Raw genomic sequence first — 16,390 nt, 5'->3', positions numbered from 1 at the left:
AACTTACCAACATGCGTGCCTTCTTTTGCACTTTGCATTCATGTATATTTGAGTGCCCACCCCAAGCTGATTTCCATGTGTGTGGGTGTGTGTACATGCACCGGTGAGAATATAAAAAATGCCATGAATGGTTGTGTCTGCATATAGGCGAAGCCATCCACACGGTAGTCTTGCACTGCAGATTGATGGGAATAAAATATTCTTTAATCTAAATGTAAATGGAAGTGAAATTTACCGGTGGGTTCTATGTAATTACCAGTGCACGATTTATTAGAGCTGTGTTTGTGTAAGGTGGAGAGCAAGCAAGAGAGAATATGACAGACAGGAAAGAGAAGAGTGGGAGGGGGGGCGGCGAGGGGTCGAGGACAAAATAAAGAGAACAAATGAGAGTGTGGCATGCCCATCAGAATGAAAGAGTAAAAGAAAGAATGATTTATATTTGGTTATGGTTACACGGTGGAGTGGTGTGAGTGCAGACTGCAAAGTGAGAGGAAACTGGAAAGAGGACAGAATTGTAAAGAACATGAGTGGAGTATCCTCGGTACTGAATATTATAACTCTCGGGCATGATGTTGAGAGCATGGAGAGACCACAGAGGCCTGTGAGGACCAGCCTCCTAGAGCTGGCTTCAGATGAGCACCTTTTTCCTTGGGGTGTGGTGAATTAGTCAGTCTTTGGTGAGGTGTTCAGATATACCTTTGATATATGGACACGCTCCGTCCTGATGTGAACCCTGCCGGGCCTGCAGTAAAAAGTGCAGCGGTATCAAGATAGAGATCACTTTGGTTGGCTGATGTTCAAACATTAACAATGACATTGCAACACTCACTCATGCATATGCAGAAAAAAAATCCATATTTTCTCTTTGTTTGCATCTAAATTTCCTCTGAAACATCCCAGAAGAGCCATTCGAGATTAAGTTTTAATGCATTTTAACAAAAATTCATTTCACATATCTCAAAACTCTGCATCTGCTTGGGCCTCCCTCTTGTGCCCCCACACCTCTCTGCACCCTATAACCTCCCTTGACTCACTCTCTGGAAACTAATCAGCATATATCCTGCTGAAGATGGAAGTAATGGCCCTTGGAGCCACCACCAGAACAGATCATCATTTGTCATATAGTGTGTGTCTACTTGTTAAGCCAAAAATTATTCACACCCATGCTGATTTTTGTATTTCGGGTGAATATATATTTTGCAAGTTTATGTTGTTATTTTCAGTGTGGGAATTGCACAAACAGGTGACAACTGACAGTAAAGCATGTTGATATATTTATATTATTTCTTTTTTTATTCATAGTTTTTGTTTGTTTTCGTATGTTTCTCAGTTTTTACACAATGTTACCAAATTTTTCCAGATAATCTGTGGCAAAATATTTGTTTACTGCTAACTAAACATCTCTTGTAGCCATTAGCATGTCTAGATCGCTCCTCATCCATCTAGTTTCACCCAGTTTTCTAAGAATTCACTGTGTCTATCAGGATGATCCACTGCTGTTAATCATCATGCTTTCCTGTGAATATCTACCTTAGCTTAAATATTTCATTTTCACTGTGGAAGTCACTGAAAAGGTCACCTGGCTCATTGCCAAACACTGCTTAGTAATTCTACCGCATAAGATGCTAATTACTAAAATTTCTTATATTAAACCAATCCAAATGATCAAAAACATAAAGGAAAGAGCTTTTACAGCCTCAGTCAACATATTTTGTTTAAAATACTTCTTACTTCATCAAAAGACTCCGCCGTGTCTGGGTCACGGAAGAATATAATTATGTTTCTGTTGCTTGTGAAAACAGGAAGTTGTTTAGAATGACAGTTAGCTTATTTATTAGAATATCACTGGAGTGTAAATAATAGATAAGGTCTGTGTACGGAGACTCTGGTTCATCCCGGAGGACACTGGGAAACACGCTCAGCCAATTCCAATCAAACAGAGGAGCACACTCAAAAGTCCTCACATCCACAGTTATTGTACTTCAAAAGCAATGGCAGTTAAGATTAAATATGGTGTTAGAGAGCTTGGAGACTGTGCAACCCTACATCAGCGATGGTGGAGGAAGAGGAGCGCTGAAGAGATTGAAAGGAGAGCTATCATAATGCTCCACACTGATTTGGAGGAGCCCTTATCTGGACTGGCTCTGTGCCCCTGTTCTCTTGGCTGCCAGCCATGCTGAGCAGTGCCTAGCAGGGTCAGAGGAGGTGAGGTCATGCGAATCATGGAAGCAGTTAAAGATCCACTTACCACTGAAGGTCACACGTACATCACCTTACAGAGAGAGATAGGCAGCGTGCTGCTGAGTTAGAAAGAGACTGGAAAAAAAAAGGGAGAAGGGGGGGGGTGGGGAGGCGGTGGTGGGACAGAGATAAAAATCTTCCATCTTTCACTCCATTGTTGTTCTTAACCACAGAGAGGGAGAAGTGCGAGTGATGCAGAGAATGGAATATAAGGGTGACTTTGCTTGCGGTAACGTATAGCCCACCAAGGAACCTTTATGGCGTTGCTCTTGTGCTTGAAACAAGAGATGCCGAGCAGATAAACAGAAGCTGCCTTTCCATTCATTTCATCCTCTCTTCCATCCAGCTGCACACAAATATCTTTTAATCTCCGCAAAGTATTGTATTTCCTGGAGAATTAAGCACAGGCGAGTAGAGACTCTGCAGCTCAGCAGTGGTGTGTGTCGCCCTGGTGGCGAGAGGGTTTAGAGCCAGAGGACCAGTACGGTGACCCGTCTCCAGCTGCTTTAATCTAATCAGTCTCTTGAACTTCCTAATAGGCTGATTTCCCAACAGTCTGCTCCGCTGGGACTGCTGCTGCTTTTATCTGTTGCATGGCTGTTTACTGATCAGGGGTCAGCAAACAAGAAACCGAAGCTCCATCAGAGCACATTACATCCAGGCTCACTGTGATTAATGCGCTGGGGTATACACTTTTGTGTTTATTTCATGCCCAAGTGTGTGTGTGTGTGTGTGTGTGTGTGTGTGTGTGTGTGTGTTTTAATGTGCTTGGCTGGGTCTATCAACTAGACTTTAATCTAATCTGGTAGCCAGGCCTGCCACAGTGACCTGTAATGATTTAGAGCTGACCTCAGCTCTCTAACTCAATACACTCTTTTCCACTCAGCTGCAAGATGCTTACGTGTGTATATAAATGTGTGTGTAAGGGTAAGCTTGTTTATGTGTCAATACTACCTGATTAACATACAGGCACAGAGGATGTGGTAGCATCTAGTGATGCTGGCTTGACATTGCCCTTTATACACTCACTCTGTGACCCTAAGCTGGTATGATGACCAAACAAGCAACTATTTTAATCCAAATAGAAAATGAAAAATAAAAACAAAGAAACAAAACCAATGTTAACCCTTTCATTTATGATTTATTAAAAAACAATGTAACATTTAAAAAAAAAAAAAAATACAGTATTGTTACCTCTACAGACACATGCAATAATACTTATTTGGTTGATAAGTAATTTTGAGAATTTATCAAGATTTATGATTTTTTAAAATATATTCTATTAAATATTTACAAAATAACATATAACGATAATTATATCATGTAAATCTATGAAACATAGCTGTATCATTTTCTTTTCCTATTTATCGCAAAGGCAAACTTGTGTAATCGCATTACGTTCAGTTATATCATCTATTTATTCTCCAGTGAGCGGAAACGTATTGGACGACTCATTAACATCCACTGAAGTGGTTTATTTACAAAAATACCATCGTCATTCATAAATATGCAAGAAAAAAGCTTGTAAAAAGGCATCCACTATATGGCCATGATGCATGAAAGGGTTAATTTGGTTTAAACCCCTCATGAGAGAAAAAGGAGGAGACGATGAGAGGCACTGATATGCTGATTTCCATACAACATGTTCTGATTTTGAGACCCATTTGGTCCTTTTTCAGTCCTTTTGTCTTTCTGTGTTTCCTCTCACCGATGCCTGTAGAACTTCAAGACACACAACTCAGGGGAGTAAAATGTACATTATTTGAGGTTACACAATTTAATATCCATGGGTTGTAATTCCTGTCATGTCACGTGGACATTACACTACAGACACCTAACCTTCATGTCACTGCCTTACAATTCATCACAACGAAGAGCTGATGTGCTCGATTGTACCTTTTATACATTTTTCTTTTGAGAGTGGGCTGGTGACCTCATTCACATAAATGTGTTCACACAAAAGCAAATGACACATATCGCATTCGCTCTCTCCATCTGTCTTTTTCTTCCTTCTTCTTTTTGACCTTCATTTTAGGTTTATGGGCAGAACCTCCAATCCTATAAATGTGGCACATTCTAGTCCCCCCCCCCCCCCCGTATGCACACACACAACAACAACAACGCACACACACACCTGAGGCACACATACAATGGTTATTGGATTCATAACTGGGAGAGTCCTATCCGCCTGCTCTCTGTGTGAGATGAGAGGTGTTGAAATGAAATTCTCCCTCAGAAAATCTCCGCTCTTACCTGGGATTTAGAAAAGCTCTGGTAGGGCTCTCTCTTTCCCTTTCTCCTCCTCACACACTCTCATCCACACACAACATGCACCTTAAGGCTAACGGAGGCTGTACACCCAAAGAGAAAGAGAGTGGAAAATAAGCAGAATGAGCAAATGAGAGCCGGAGAGGGATTTCAATAGGGTACACCAGGGATAGTAGCGGGATGACAGGAAAAGGAAAAGTAGCTATGAAGGTGCTCACAAAAGACATGGTGAGAGCTAAGTTTCAGAGACTATTGATCTGTCTATCTCTGAGGCTGAGGACAGGCAGACAAGGAGACCAGGGATGGTCAGTGGGTTTAGAAGAAGAAAAACAAACAGAAAAACAAACAAAAATGGCAACTAAGCTATTCCCACAGTGCCATCGATGTACCTGACCTCCCAACCACCACCACCACTTCCATAGCAATAAAATGTACTATCTTCCAAGTGACGGAGGCCAAAACAACCCGCAAGTCCAGACAAGTGTTTTTTACAACGTGATTAGCAAAGGAATGTAATCTAAATTTTTGCTGAATAGTTTTTCACTTGACCTTGCTGAGCAGATGAAGCCTTGCAGGAACTTTGAATCGCTATGATCCCTGAAGTTAATTACTGACCTTGGAAACAGCACCTGGCATCAGTCATATACTGCTTTAGATCTCTCTGCTGTAATACAAATAGACTTACCTCAGTTGGATTGAGGTACGATTGCCAAGATTTTATTGTTGATAAAAAGAAATCTGTGCTGACTTGTAAAAACTGCAACGACTTTTATAGCTAAACCGTCTGCTGCAGCACCTCTTGTTTATACAGGAGTAGATGAAGTCACCGGGGAGTTGCTTGGTGTTTTCCCGTCGAGCAGAAGTTTCTGTTTGAATTTTTACATTTTCTCTCTTATTAAATTAATATACAGGTACAAAAAATTAATTTGAGAACCTGTAATTTTTAAAATAGATTTTTCTCATTAATTACCTGCCAACCTGGTTTTTCTGTCGTAACCATACATACATACATGCACCTGTGTGAGAATTTATTCACACTAGCAGGACCTTTAGTTGTAGCAGTAACATGCTGCTACACTGTCATCTGAACCTTCAGTCTTCAACAGTGACTAAAACATTAAAGGTGGAGTATGTAAGATTTTCAATATTTAAAAAAAAAAAAAATCAACTAAAAATAATAATTAGATAGTTTTTTTTAAACATGCAGTTTCCAGTCTGTCCATATTTGATTTGTTATTAAATTATAAGTTTAATTAATGACAAAGACCCTTCTTAAATGTTTGTCTGCCAGTAAAAAAAATGTGATTTTTTGTCATTTGTCATTAATTAAACTTGTAATTTAATAACACATCAAATATGAACAGACTGGAACCTACATGTTAAAAAAACTATCTAATTATGATTGTAGTTATCTTATTAGTTAATTCATTTTGAAAATTTTGAAAATCTTACATACTCCACCTTTAATTAGAAATTTGTGGAATATACCTAAGCTCTCTTTATCATTTCATTTGGGTTTGTAACACCAAAAGTAAGTGTTTCTTTTCTGATCACTATTCCACACTGTGACCATTGTTATGATTTATGAACTATTATCTCAGATCTTTATTATTAATGTCACAAGGAAGCAAAATAACACAGACACATTATTCCATATTATTCCTTCTATTGTGAATATTAAAGGGTTAATGACACACTCAAAGTCATGATAAATCAGAGGGACCAAAGCAGTACTGTTACGATTACTTTAATATTTTAACTAAATTTACCTGTTGTTACTTTTATTTACCTACAGTTCCAACATATCAGTGGTGAATTGGTCTGCTTTTACAGCAAGCCAACAGCTGCTTGATAGATAGAAATTTAGCAGTGCATTGATGTTCTCACCAGAGCAAGCAGACTTTCTCCCTGCTGTGCCTGCTATTTCCAGCTCATAACACCTCTGCTGTCACAAGCTGATCTTGCTGTATGAGCACAAATGTGGTGTGTGTTCGGAGCAAGCGAGTGCCAGCTTTCCCTCTATTGAATACGGCAAATTCTTCGGTAAAATTTTCCTAACAGATAGTTCAAACTGGTCCATTCAGTTCAAGAAAAAGAGTTCACTAAGTTGTTTAAAAGGTTGAACCTAAAATACAGTTTTTGGTGTTTTCTGTGTTTGTAAGTGCTGCTTACTTTAATTTCATAATGTAAAAAAAATCACTTTAACTGAGATTTTCCTGCGATGTTTTTAATTGTAAATGAGCATATTCTTCTATTTGTGCTTCTATTTAAAATGTTTTAAATATTGTTTGCACCCCTGGCAAAATAACCCAAAAACTGCAAGGCAGATTTTTATGCCTTGGAGAGGTGGAGAGGTGGAGCATGCATATGTGAAGCCAATAAATTCTGCTCATATTCCAAATGGACCTGGAAAATATCCATCTGTTTATGTGGGATTTGGTTGTGGATTTGCATGTGAAAAGATTACTGGTTTTAGCTAAAGTCTATGTGCCCTTCCAACTTTTTTTTTATTTGCCACTGCAATGACAAATACAGTGTTACTGTGACAATATCATTCTTCAAAATTAAATGCAAATAGACGGCCACATTATTAGAATGACCTATAAAATAAGAATCACCACCTGGATTAGGCCTCCAGCACAGAGAGGAGGAAGAAAAAGACAAACATGCATAATCTACAGTAAAAGGTGTTTGTTAACATGCAAATTTATGCCCTAAAGAAAGTTGAACACTACTGTATTTAATCAGTTTTATTCCAACTATAACACAAAAAAGGTTGACATTTCTGTGGTGGGACTCCAACGTTTATCTGTTTAAAAGCAACAGAAATGCTAATTATAGTGGTCATAATTACAGCAGTACAGTTAATAACAACTAATTACTTGCCCGAGGAGTTTGCTTTGGTTAAATTGAGACATAAAACAGCAATACTCTCAAGTGTCTGCCTGAAGCAATTAATCGGCCGCCATGATTGTGTCTGTAAAAAATGTTGTCTTTAAGAGGTTCTCTCCTTTTTGGGGATGTTGCAGAGTCATCACCTCTGTAGATGATTATTTTGTTGATGGCTTAGGTAAGCCTGGGAAGAAAGGGGAAACAGTGCAGTTGGTTAAATCATGCAGATGATTTCATAAAGTCTCTATATTAATTATGTCAGAGCAGGGAGAACAGAGTTGAGGTCTCAGCGGCCCTCTGTACTATCGCTTTATCTTTTAATTAACCAGCACTCCTGTATGGAGAGAAGAGTGTTGGTATGGAAAGGCAGAGATAGCAGGAGGCTTATATTCCATCATCAGCTACCTGATAGAAGTGCATGATAATTTAGAGATTGGATCCTCTCTTTTTCCTTTTCTCTCTCCTTCACACACCTACACGTCATTCTTTCTTCTGCCTGATGCTATAATAGAGGAATAATATGGCTTTGTTGTTTTAAAAGAGTTTCTCAGCTCTTGTCTCTGCTTCATCTCACCCAAACAACTGCACGGTCCATTTTGCATACTGGATATTTACAGTATGACACTGGAATTCATAGTGGTAGAGAATAACATGACCTGAATCTTTGACATTCTTGCGACTCCCTCGGGGAGAAGTTTTCAAATGGGTGTGAGGGAGAAAGAAAATGCCCAAACAACGAAATTAAATCAGCGAGACAGATCCAGAATGTCCCTTCAATATACAATATATAATCAAGTGAATCTCTTTTACAAGGATACATTGAAGGGAAGCATTATGAAATGTGTCATTAAACCATGAATCACTTGCAGCAGCTGGATATTTACCTTGACCCATGAGCCAGTGCAGCTTGTTCACTGTGCCATTGTAAACTAAGGTGTGCCTCAGTCAGACCTGTTAAAAGTGATAGTTGCTGTTTCACATCCCACATAAACTTGTATAAAATCTTGCTGGTGATCTTTTTAATCTCTAAGATCATGCAGCATATGTATGGACTTAGATGTAAATGATAAAAATGTTCCTTATTGCTGCTGCAGGGAGATTTGTCTAAAGCTAAAATGCTACACTACAAAAAAAAAAAACAAACAAAAAAAAACCCCAAAACAAAACAAAGAAAAAAACCTCATCAATAACATGTTTTTGCTATTATTAAAAGAAAACATGCTGAATTTGCCAAAGGAAGTACATCATCATCCATCCCACTCATTATAAGAATTATTTGTGAATATTTATGATCTGAAAGTCATGTGGATACTTGTACTCTTTTAACTTTCATACTGGGATCCCAAGTCTTCTACCTCAGCAAGAGCCAACTTTTCAAATAATGAGTAAAGACAACTGTTTTCTTGTCTTCTTCTTCTTCTTCCTGCTCGTTTGAAAAATACGTTTAAGATTATGCCCCAGACAGACCTGCATATTAAAAAAAAACCTGATGTTTTCTCAGCAGAGCCTGGAGCGAAGAGTATCAATATGACCATGCAAATAAAAAAAACATGAATATACAAACCTAAATATTTATAATGTAAAATCTAATTTACAGGTAACTTGTGAATAAGCCAGGGCCAACATAACCTCCTCAGTTCTACAATAACATCACAGTGAGAAAGATCAAACCAGTTATCACTGTTTAAAAGTAGAAAAGATTTCTCTTTCCAGAAACAATGCTTTCATCAGAAAACATCTCCATATAGTTTAAAGGATTTTATGGAACTTGTTATCTGACCCGTTTTTAGCTAACATCAGGTCACTGTACATTTTTATCAAAGTCATTGTTAATGTCATTTATATGCAAATAAATCTAGAACAGTCAGCAATGCATTCCCCCACATAAATTAAAAATAGTGCTGAATTAGTGTTTACTGTGATGGATTACAGGACACAACTCAAGAAAGTTTCCTGTCTGCCAGTTGATTGAAGTGAAACCAATGTTTGCTTCGAGCAAATTGTACAACTGCTCCCACAGGCTCACTTTGTGGCAATTACTTTGTCTTAATTTGATCATTGTGCATCTGTTTTGTAAAGCGCATTGCTAAATCAGAATGAATAAAAGGTGAAAGATAAGTGAAATTAGTCAGTGATTATTTTTTTTAGGGTGTTTGTTACCAAATGATTTAGATGCTGTGTATTACATAAAGCTATTGGTTCCAAGACAGTCATTTTGTAACCTGGGTTGTTGTATTTCCCGGCCCTGAAGGTACAAATGAAAACATTAGGGGATGGAGGAAAGTGCTCGGTAATGTAGCACTGATTTAGTTTTAAGGGTGTTATTAATGATAATTGTAGATATTCTACTTGGAAACAGCTTAAAAAAATTTAAAAGACTAAATGAAAAACAAAAAACATAATGTTTTTAAGAATTTTTTTTACACTAGAAAGCCCAAAAACTATGATTATTATTAGTAGTAGTAGAGGTAGTAGTGACAATATTATTAAAGTCTGTGTTGTTAAATAATTTACCAGTAAAAATAAATTTTCCAGAAAAACTGTTCAAGATGTCAAAGCAATTACAAATTTAATCAGACCTCTAAAATCCCTTATATTGTTCATCTTACTGGCTTGCCTGTTCATGTCTCTGTAATCTATTAATAGTGTGTGCAATCAAGCCTTAATTACAGAGATCCTTTCTGATTAAAACAAGTAAAATATCAAACTATGATATTTTTCTGATATTTTTCTACCTGATGCCCATTGATAATTTATGTGCAATCAAAATATATTTCCACGGCCTGACTCACTTAAATTATTTGCAGTTGGTTAAAGTTTCTTGAATAAAAGAGGTTGGGATGGAACCAGAAGGAGGTGCCTGACTTTGTATTAGCACTTCTCCCTGGCTAATTGTTTTCTGAAAAGACATATACGCCATGCTCTAGACAAAAGCTTTTGGCAAATAAAACATGCAATTTACAAGACTGATCTGATCCGTTCAGAGCTCCATGTGTTGCCATGATAACATGAAGATCATCATGCAAATTTCCGACATTTCTTTTTCTAATGCATTGTCACCAAAATTCCCCGAATCTCATTTAATAAGAATTAGTATTCCTACATAATTCATCTAGCATCAACATTATTGCTTATTAGTTCATTTCAGGCAAAGCTATCTCACATTAGAGCCTAATATCACAGTTAACCACCCAAAAATGAAAATGTAAGATGTCGAAAAAACTTTCTTTATGAATCTCAAAATGTGTGAAGACCCAGTGAAATGGAATAGTTATAAATCAATCATGACTATGCAAGAGCTCATTTTTGCAACTGAGAATTGCATCATACAAAAATCCCTTTCAATCATGGTTAAGCATCAGAATGTTGTTCCAACAATCACTGACCCAGACTTTCAATAGTTGCAGATCAATCTCACTGCAGCTTTTAAAACACATCAGATGTATTTTGAAGAGATTCACAAATCAGCCTCAGTATAATATTTTTTTTTCATAGAATTGTGATTTTCTCCTTTCTTGAACCAAGCACCATTTGTTTCTTTCTAACTTCTTATATAACTTATGACATCAACCCTCATGAAATATTAAAAAACAATGCCAGATTTTTTCACATGCAATATTTTACTAATACAGACATGTACAGAGACATTTACCTGTGTCTTTAATATTACTTGACTTTTTGTTCAGTTTATTTATTCTGTTCTGATCTATTCTATAGAAATATTTATCAAATAAAAAATTGTGAAATTGATATAATAGAAATATTCTGTAAAAATGAACTGGTATCATTTCTTGTCCTGTTTATTACTGAGGTAAAGTTGGTAATTACATGTACTTGTATATATGAAAATTTACACTATAGTTGTTTCTTCTTCAGTGAGTGGCAGTATGTTGGGTGACTCTCCTAATGTCAATTAATGTTCATAGATATGCATAAGATCCAGTCTGGAGCGAATATTACATGGAATACTTTGCTACACTTCTGTTGGAATAATTTGTCTTGGATTTAAATGCTGCACACATACATGCCTTCACACCTACAGTAAAAGATAATCATGATGATAAATTGCTTGTATTTTCTAATATCAATACAGGATCTTGGAAGCTTATTAAAATGACTCATTCAGTATGTAGCCAGCATCATAATACCACAAGTCTATTGAACACTCCTTTTAGTCTCTTTAAAGTTTAGTAAAGGTTGAGTTCTTGAAGCAACTAGCTTTAAAGTGCATGGTGGATTAGTTAGATTCCTTTTTCCAAGCTAGTTGTTAAACACATAGCAGTGGGTGGCTCAGCTGGTTGAACTGGTGTCCAGAGTGTGTCTTTTGAAGCCTTGTGGCAACAAATTTCATCACATTTCAGGGTGCCATGACTTGATTATTCAATGATTATTACAATTTTCATAGGATCTTTTTTTTTTTTTTTTACCTATTCAGGTTTTTTTTCACTATGTGGCTTCTTTATACTATTAAATCCATTCAGTATCTATTAGTATCTATCAGTATCTATATTTACATAGCCAGTCAAATTAGTCTTGATAATATTTTATTTAAACCAAATTTTGTCATGGAATTTGTAGGAAAAATGTATGTTATAAAAAACAACTTTATACGCAACAACAAAATCAGCTTTTTCCCCCACAAATAAATATCATTATATACCTGCAAAACACTTCCAAACTGTTTCCAAATGCTAGTTTTCAAGCCCAGTGAGGAAATCTCACCCTCAGTAACTGTGGCTGAAAGGTTAATGCAGTCATCTCGCTATCGCTCCTGTTACGCTTCCCATAAGTGTCTGCTTGATTTTTATGTTCCTGACACACTCCACAGCTGTAATCCTGTCATTAAGATATTATGAAAAACAATCATTTTTGACCACTTACAAATCGATATTGAATCAGTACATGTCACATAATGATAAATTGATTATAGTGAATCAGCTCACCTTTATTGGTGACCTATCCGGGATGCAGCCACCTCTTGACTAATTGCAGCGGGGATGCTCCACTCCCCAAAGACGCTGAACTGGATTAAGTTGCTACAGAAGAGGGATAAATGTTAAATTAACAGGATACAGGTGTCTGTAGTCTGTTATGACATGACTAAACAATTTAGGAAAAAAGATGAATTAATGATATTTCTGTGTGTCTTTTTTTGTTTTTGGATTATTTCTAAAGAGGTATAGCTCTTCTCGGTTTCCTCGACCTTATTGCGCTTTTTCCAGGCAAACTGTGCCATGCAAAATGACAGAAATCTATTGCACAACTTTTGTTATATTTCACCTACTTTGTATAAACCGAGCAGCACAGGAGCACCACAAGATCAGAAGATTAGCTTAATGTTTGTTTCCTCTAGTCTCACATGAGAGGTTCAGAAACTTACAAGAGTTCTTATTTTTTCTTTAGATATTTGCAAACTGGGAGATCTGTGTGTGTGTTTTTGTGCACATGTTTGCGCTTTATCATAATGTGTGATCTATAATTAATCATTGGCGTGTTTAAAAGCTATTGTTATCCCATCATCTTCATTTCCTTTCTGGGTTTTTACCCTGTGTCTCCCATGGGAAAGTCTATTTTAGGAACCTGTTGTTCTCTGATAGTTCTCACAAATTCCTCCATGACAGTTACGCTGAAAGAGGAACACAACCACACACGACGAGAAAAAGCATGCAAAACTTACACAATGAAATATGGACACTCTCTAACGTAGTGTCAGTCCCCAGGACATGTCAGATGGCCTCAAGTAAATTGGTTGCATGGACATACAATGGAAAACACAACACAGTACAAAACAATCTTCCAAAAGGCACAGCACATAAGCTCACAAAATACGAAGCATTGCCAGGCAATGACATGATGTGGTACAATGCAACTCTGCTCAACACAGAACATCACCATTCATTATTATAAGATTCACTGCATAACACGGACCTCCTCATCCATTTAGTAGAGAGTGCAGTCAGCCTGTCTCTGCCATGATGATATCATCTCATGGTTTCTGTCATAACTTGTCAAGTAAGATTATGTCCAGCTTCAGATATGACATAGAGAGGGTGAATCAGAGCCCAAGGCTTTGTATAGTGTGTGTTTGTGCACAGCATGTGCAAACACAATACAACTTGTATGTGTTGGCCCAAAAAAAGATAATCCAAACAAATTTGTAGGATGACAATCACACAAACACACATCCACCATGCGTTAATGACACTTGAATGTCAGTGTTTGACTCAGGGAGTCAGAGACTAATTATAGTCTTCTGCTGACACAAAAACATTCCATTGACTCTTTCTTTGAATCTCCATGGCTACTTGACAGGATACGTGACCTGGACAGAGCAGGAGGGATTAATGTCCTCATTAACACTCACTCAAGCATGCACACACACATCCACATACATCCACACACACTGTTAAACTATGCCTTGTATAAAAAAATTTGTCATTGAGTCCAAGATCAATAAGAATTTTGAGTCACTAATCACAGTTTTTTTCTCACTCTAATCTAACCACATGCTTCATTAAAGTATTCTTTTGGAAAGGGAAGCAGCTGGAAGGAGACTAATTATTTAGGAAAACACTATCTGTCATTGTTATCATTATTATTATGATTTTCATTTGTTTGTGTTTTTTTTAAATGATAAGACATACCAGAGTCTGTTCTGGTATGACTTTTACTATCTTATTATGCGAATGTGGAATGTGTTCCTGTGAATATGAAGGTCATCAGCAAGGCTGTTCGCACTAATTATACATTTTTCTTTTGCAAGCCAATCATAAAAACCTTCCCTGACCGTTGACAGGTCGGAGTTCACTGCTCTCACTGCGGTCACAGAGCAATTAACCTACACTTACTGTACAAACTGCTGCTGCTCCTCACTCTTGTTCTATCTCTCTCAAACTCTCTCACACACACACACACGAATAAAGTGCAAATGATGCATGTTTGAACAGCACGTCTCACTTTCCACCATTTCCTTAAAAGTCCTTAAAAATGTGGTCAATTTTTCTGGAATATTCTAGCATAGTTATTTAGATACTGATGTGAAAAGATCTGGAGAAAATAAAGTTTAGGGCAAAACATAATAAGAATTCATTTCCTTTGTTACAAAGGATATTATCTGCATCCTACATTGTAAAAAATGGTATATACAAATGAATAAAGTTAAAAATGGAAATGAACAAATACCTAAAAATGGGATAGTTGTGGATAGACCAGTTATAGCTAAAAACAGATATTTTATATCATGGTATGAATCACATTTAGTGTATTCTTTAGTACACCAGTATTTAGTGGAGAATGATGACATGTGACTGACAATTAAATGATCCATATCATCCATCCATCCATCCATCCATCCACCCACCCACCCACCCATCCATCCATCCATCCATCATTCCTGTTTATTCCGAACATTATGATGAAACTCAGTTTCAGTATAATAAAATAGAACCAAAACTGTTATTCATCGTGTAAATATTGTGTATATGATCCATTGATTTGGAAAAAAAAAGATGAAAGCATGAAACTGTAATTTCATAGTGACATCAATGGTTCATTTAATATATTAGCTAGCTAAGTGGCCAGGTTAAGTAGCTGTGTAACATTTTAATAATGAATAAAATCCAACCTGCTTTTGCCACAGTATCTGTGGTACTTTGATAAGCCGAGTTTAAGTTCATTTGCAGTCACATCAGAGAAAATAACTATGCTTCTGCCAGACACGACTGGCCATGCTAGTAATTTCAGACTGCAATATAACATTTTCCATATCAGTAGCTGCACCTAGGAGGCTGGAGTCTTTCTCACCTCCCATCAGGTGAGATCTGGGGCATACACTGGACAGGGCATCAGTGCGTCACTGGGCCACATCTGTAATGAAAAACAGTTTACAAAAACTTATATATATATAATTTTAGAGTACATAGAAGTATATATTTTTTTAAATATCTCATTAAAGCTGTAAATAACTTTCAGTTTCATACAACTTTTGATAATTTATTTGGTAGTTCACCTACGTTAATCTAAAGTCCTCCTCAGATGCTGGTCACCTTGACATCAATGGCTTGAGATAAAAAGTTATAGCTCATCTAAGAAATGAACTAAATATATTGATACTTATAATAACGCCCATTTTCTTGTCAACTTTACAAGCACTGAATCGTGCCAAATAAATTCTGCTGAATGCAGAAGTCAATAATGTAGCTAGTTTTCAGACAAAGATCTCAACCTACAGCTTAAGCTTTAAGTAATTAAGTACTTCATTTTCAATGTCATTCATTTCACTCAGATACTATGAAAGAGCAACAACGCTGCAAAGAGTTTGGGCAGCAGTGTTTGTATTTTTTTTGTTTAATGACCAAATGTGTATGGTTCAGAACAACCAATTACAATTCTGTATGGCTGTTTGTTAATGTGACTGCTGAGTCAGACTTGTGCCCTATTCCAAGTGGAACATAAATGTTAAGAGTATTGAGAAAGTAGTCGCAGGTTGTAGTCGTAGCTTGTAGTTGTAGGTTGTCGTAGATTGTAGTTGTGTTGTGATATGATAAGGAACATATAGACTGACATGTAGACTGACAATAACACATTTTCAACACAAACATTCACAATTCAATTGTTATCTGATCACTGACAATCAGAGTGTTTCTGAAAGTGTTGCTCTTCAGACACACACCTTTTTGAGCTTTTCTCTACATGTTATTTTACCACTAATTAATCCCCCCAATCTTTTTTTTTTTTTTTGTCTCATATACTTCAAAAATCCAAGATTTTCTGAAAAACCTTCAAATACGAAAGTTCTTTTTTCACAGTGTATATTTTAATGTCTAGAATACACATGGAGTTCAAACAGTGGGACAATGTAGGCCTACCATCCAATTAGGGATTTTTACATATTTTTACAGACACCTGCCATTTCATGTTTGTATTTTTCTGCATTTTTCACCCATCTTCTAATGAGACACACTTACACACACACACCCAAACACACACA

The 16,390-nt window shown here is 36.8% G+C and overlaps 1 protein-coding gene across 1 annotated transcript in view; it reads left to right on the top strand.

The window, feature by feature from the left end:
• Positions 1-2,222: 2,222 nt before the first annotated feature.
• LOC306756370 (metalloreductase STEAP4-like) overlaps positions 2,223-16,390 on the top strand; it is a gene marked incomplete at both ends in the record, with an annotated part of 37,961 nt that continues 23,793 nt past the window's right edge. The window contains 2 exon segments of the mRNA XM_079241099.1: positions 2,223-2,263; positions 2,415-2,470. Coding sequence (XP_079097225.1) covers positions 2,223-2,263; positions 2,415-2,470 — 97 coding nt within the window.

Source organism: Telmatherina bonti (assembly GCF_933228915.1).
Source record: "Telmatherina bonti genome assembly, chromosome: 5".
NCBI classification, from domain to species: Eukaryota; Metazoa; Chordata; class Actinopteri; order Atheriniformes; family Telmatherinidae; genus Telmatherina; species Telmatherina bonti.
The sequence above is the reverse complement of the archived record's forward strand: the minus strand, read 5'-3'. Positions and strand labels throughout refer to the sequence as shown.